General features: G+C 49.4%; 1 protein-coding gene across 3 annotated transcripts in view; it reads right to left on the bottom strand.

Moving 5' to 3' along the window:
- The window catches only part of Ak8 (adenylate kinase 8), a 115,619-nt gene that overhangs the window by 2,816 nt on the left and 110,346 nt on the right, over positions 1-2,457 (bottom strand). For 2 of the 3 annotated variants that reach the window (XM_021155504.2, XM_021155507.1), the window contains one exon: positions 900-980. The exons of the other annotated variant lie outside the window; for it this stretch is intronic. In XM_021155504.2, the coding sequence (XP_021011163.1) occupies positions 900-980 (81 nt within the window). The remainder of the gene's footprint in view (positions 1-899; positions 981-2,457) is intronic. 3 annotated transcript variants of the gene reach the window in all.

Here is a 2,457-nt window from a genome sequence, read left to right as displayed (position 1 = left end):
GGGAGGGGAGGGGAGGGGAGGGGAGGGGAAAGACAATCCGTCACAGATGTACCCAGCCACTTAGCCACTTGAGTTTTAGTTAATTCCAGACGTCAACAAGTTGACAACCAAGAATAGCCACCACACAGGATTTCCTCTGTGTAGCCCTGGCTGTCCTGGAACTCCCTGTATAGACTAGACTAGCCTCAAAAGAGATCCACCTACCTCTGCCTCCCAAGTCCTGGGATTAAAGGTATATACTACCACAAATGGCTTACTGTTTTATGTGTGTGTGTGTGTGTAAAAGTGTGTGTGTTTGTGTGTGTATGTATGTATGGGGGGGTATGGGCGTACATATGTGTGTGTAAGTGTGTGTGTTTGTGTGTGGGGGGGGTATCTGTATTCTGTATGAGTCTATGTATGTGTATGTATATGTATGTGTGTGTTTGTGTGTGTGTATGTACATGTGTGTGTGTATACATGTGTGTGTCTTTGTGATTAAACTCAGGTCCTCATACTTGTGAGGCAAGCATTTGCCATCTGAGCACCTTCCCAACTTCGTCTGTACTTCTTCATCCTTTCAAACAGGATTTGTCCAGTACTCAGAGCCTACCCATCTGCTGCAGCCATTTCTGAAGCAGGAGTTCAGCTGGGGGCCAGGAACACAGTGGCAGGTACTTCACCAGTGTGCTGCTGCCATGCCTGGTATACCCCTTCCCTTTTCCCTCTCCTGAGGAAGCCAGAAGACGTTCCCAGAGGAACTCACTGAGCAAGCCTGTTTCTTGCCTCTGTCTGCAGTAGGCAGCACTGCCCTGCAGCAGGTCCACAATAGGACTGAGTAGGTAGATGAAGAGGTGGCTCTCGGGGGACCTGGCCATCAGCAGCCCTCCACAACCAGCCACCAGGAAACCCTGACCAACCTTTCTCCTGTGACAGGGTCTGTCCTTCTCAGTGTCAGCCGCTCCAGGATGGAATCCAGTGGCACACTCAGGAAGAAGACCCTGGAGAGAGACCATGGTGGCCACAGGTGTCACTATCTGGGCCAGGCAAAGCTTTGACAGCCTGGGCCTGCTAATCCTAGGGAGACTACTCCTGGCAACGTGACTTTCATACATAGCAAAAACACCTAGAGCCCAGCGCCCCACCCACTTTCTCTGTCAACTCACTATTTAGACCAGTAACACCCTAATGCCAGAAACTAGGGTATAGCCTAGTAGTCCAGAGCCTTCCAGAATCACCCACTGGCTACTCTGTCGCTTTCTTTCTGCTGCCTCCTCCCCTTGGTGTCCCCCCTGATCCCCACTGTGGCCCTGTGACCTTCCTGTTGTCACTCAATTACTTCCATAGACTAAGTCTTGCTACAGTTAAGACAAGAACTGTTGCCCTAGACTGCATTTGGGTGAAGCCTGGCCCTATAGATAGCAAAACATCACCAGGTAGTAAACTGCATCCATTCCCAGCATTCCAGATGGAGGCAGGTAAACAACTCTTTCCTTTGAAGAGCCGAGCCTGCACAAGTTTAACCTTCCTGGGTTCCTTAGTGTTTGTTTATCTGTGAGTGCAAGCATCCGGTACCATCTGCAGGCAGCTTTCAGGAATCCATTTCTCCTTCCAGCTTGTGGGTCCCAGGGATTGAACTCAGGCCATCAAGCTTGGCAGTCACCCTCACCCACTGAGGCCCTGACCTACTGCCTGACAGGACGCAGCTTTTGTTCTGAATCACAGTTCAAAGACAGGCATCAAGATGGGGAAGGCTGCTGGCTGGAGAATGAGGCAGCTCTCACATCATCTCTGCTGACAGGAAGCAGAGAACAGACAGGAAGCTGGGATGGGTCATTAAAACCTCAAGGCCTGAGACAGTCAGAATGGCTAAAGGTGACCCCAAGAAACCAAAGGGCAAGATGTCTGCTTATGCCTTCTTCGTGCAGACACGCAGGGGAGAACAGAAGAAAAACCCAGAGGTTCCAGTCAACTCTGCAGTTTTCCTATAAGTGCTCTGAGAGGTGGAAGACCATGCCTAGCAAAGAGAAATTAAGGTTTGATGAAATGGCAAAGGCGGATAAAGTACGCTATGATGGACCAACTAAAGAGGAAAAAGAAGAAGGACCTAAATGCCCCCCAAAAGACCTCTGTCTGGATCAAATCCACAAACCCTGGCATCTCCTTTGGAGATGTGACAAAAAATCTGGATGAGATGTGGAAGAACTTCAGTGACAGTGAAAAGCAGCCTACGTTACCAAGGCAGCAGAGCTGAAGGGATGAGAAGGCTGTCGCTGACTGTCAGTCTAAAGGCAAGTTTGATGGGGCCAAGGGTCCTGCTAAAGTTGCCCGGAAAAAGGTAGACAAGGAAAGGGGAGGAAGAGGAAGAAGAAGAGGAGGAGTAAGAGAAGGAGGAGGGAAAAGAAGAAGAAGAAGAAGAAGAAGAAGAAGAAGAAGAAGAAGAAGAAGAAGAAGAAGAAGAAGAAGAAGAAGAAGAAG

The sequence above is a fragment of the Mus caroli genome, chromosome 2, assembly GCF_900094665.2.
Source record: "Mus caroli chromosome 2, CAROLI_EIJ_v1.1, whole genome shotgun sequence".
NCBI lineage: Eukaryota > Metazoa > Chordata > Mammalia > Rodentia > Muridae > Mus > Mus caroli.
Note: the sequence above shows the minus strand (reverse complement) of the source record. Positions and strands in the feature narration are given on the sequence as shown.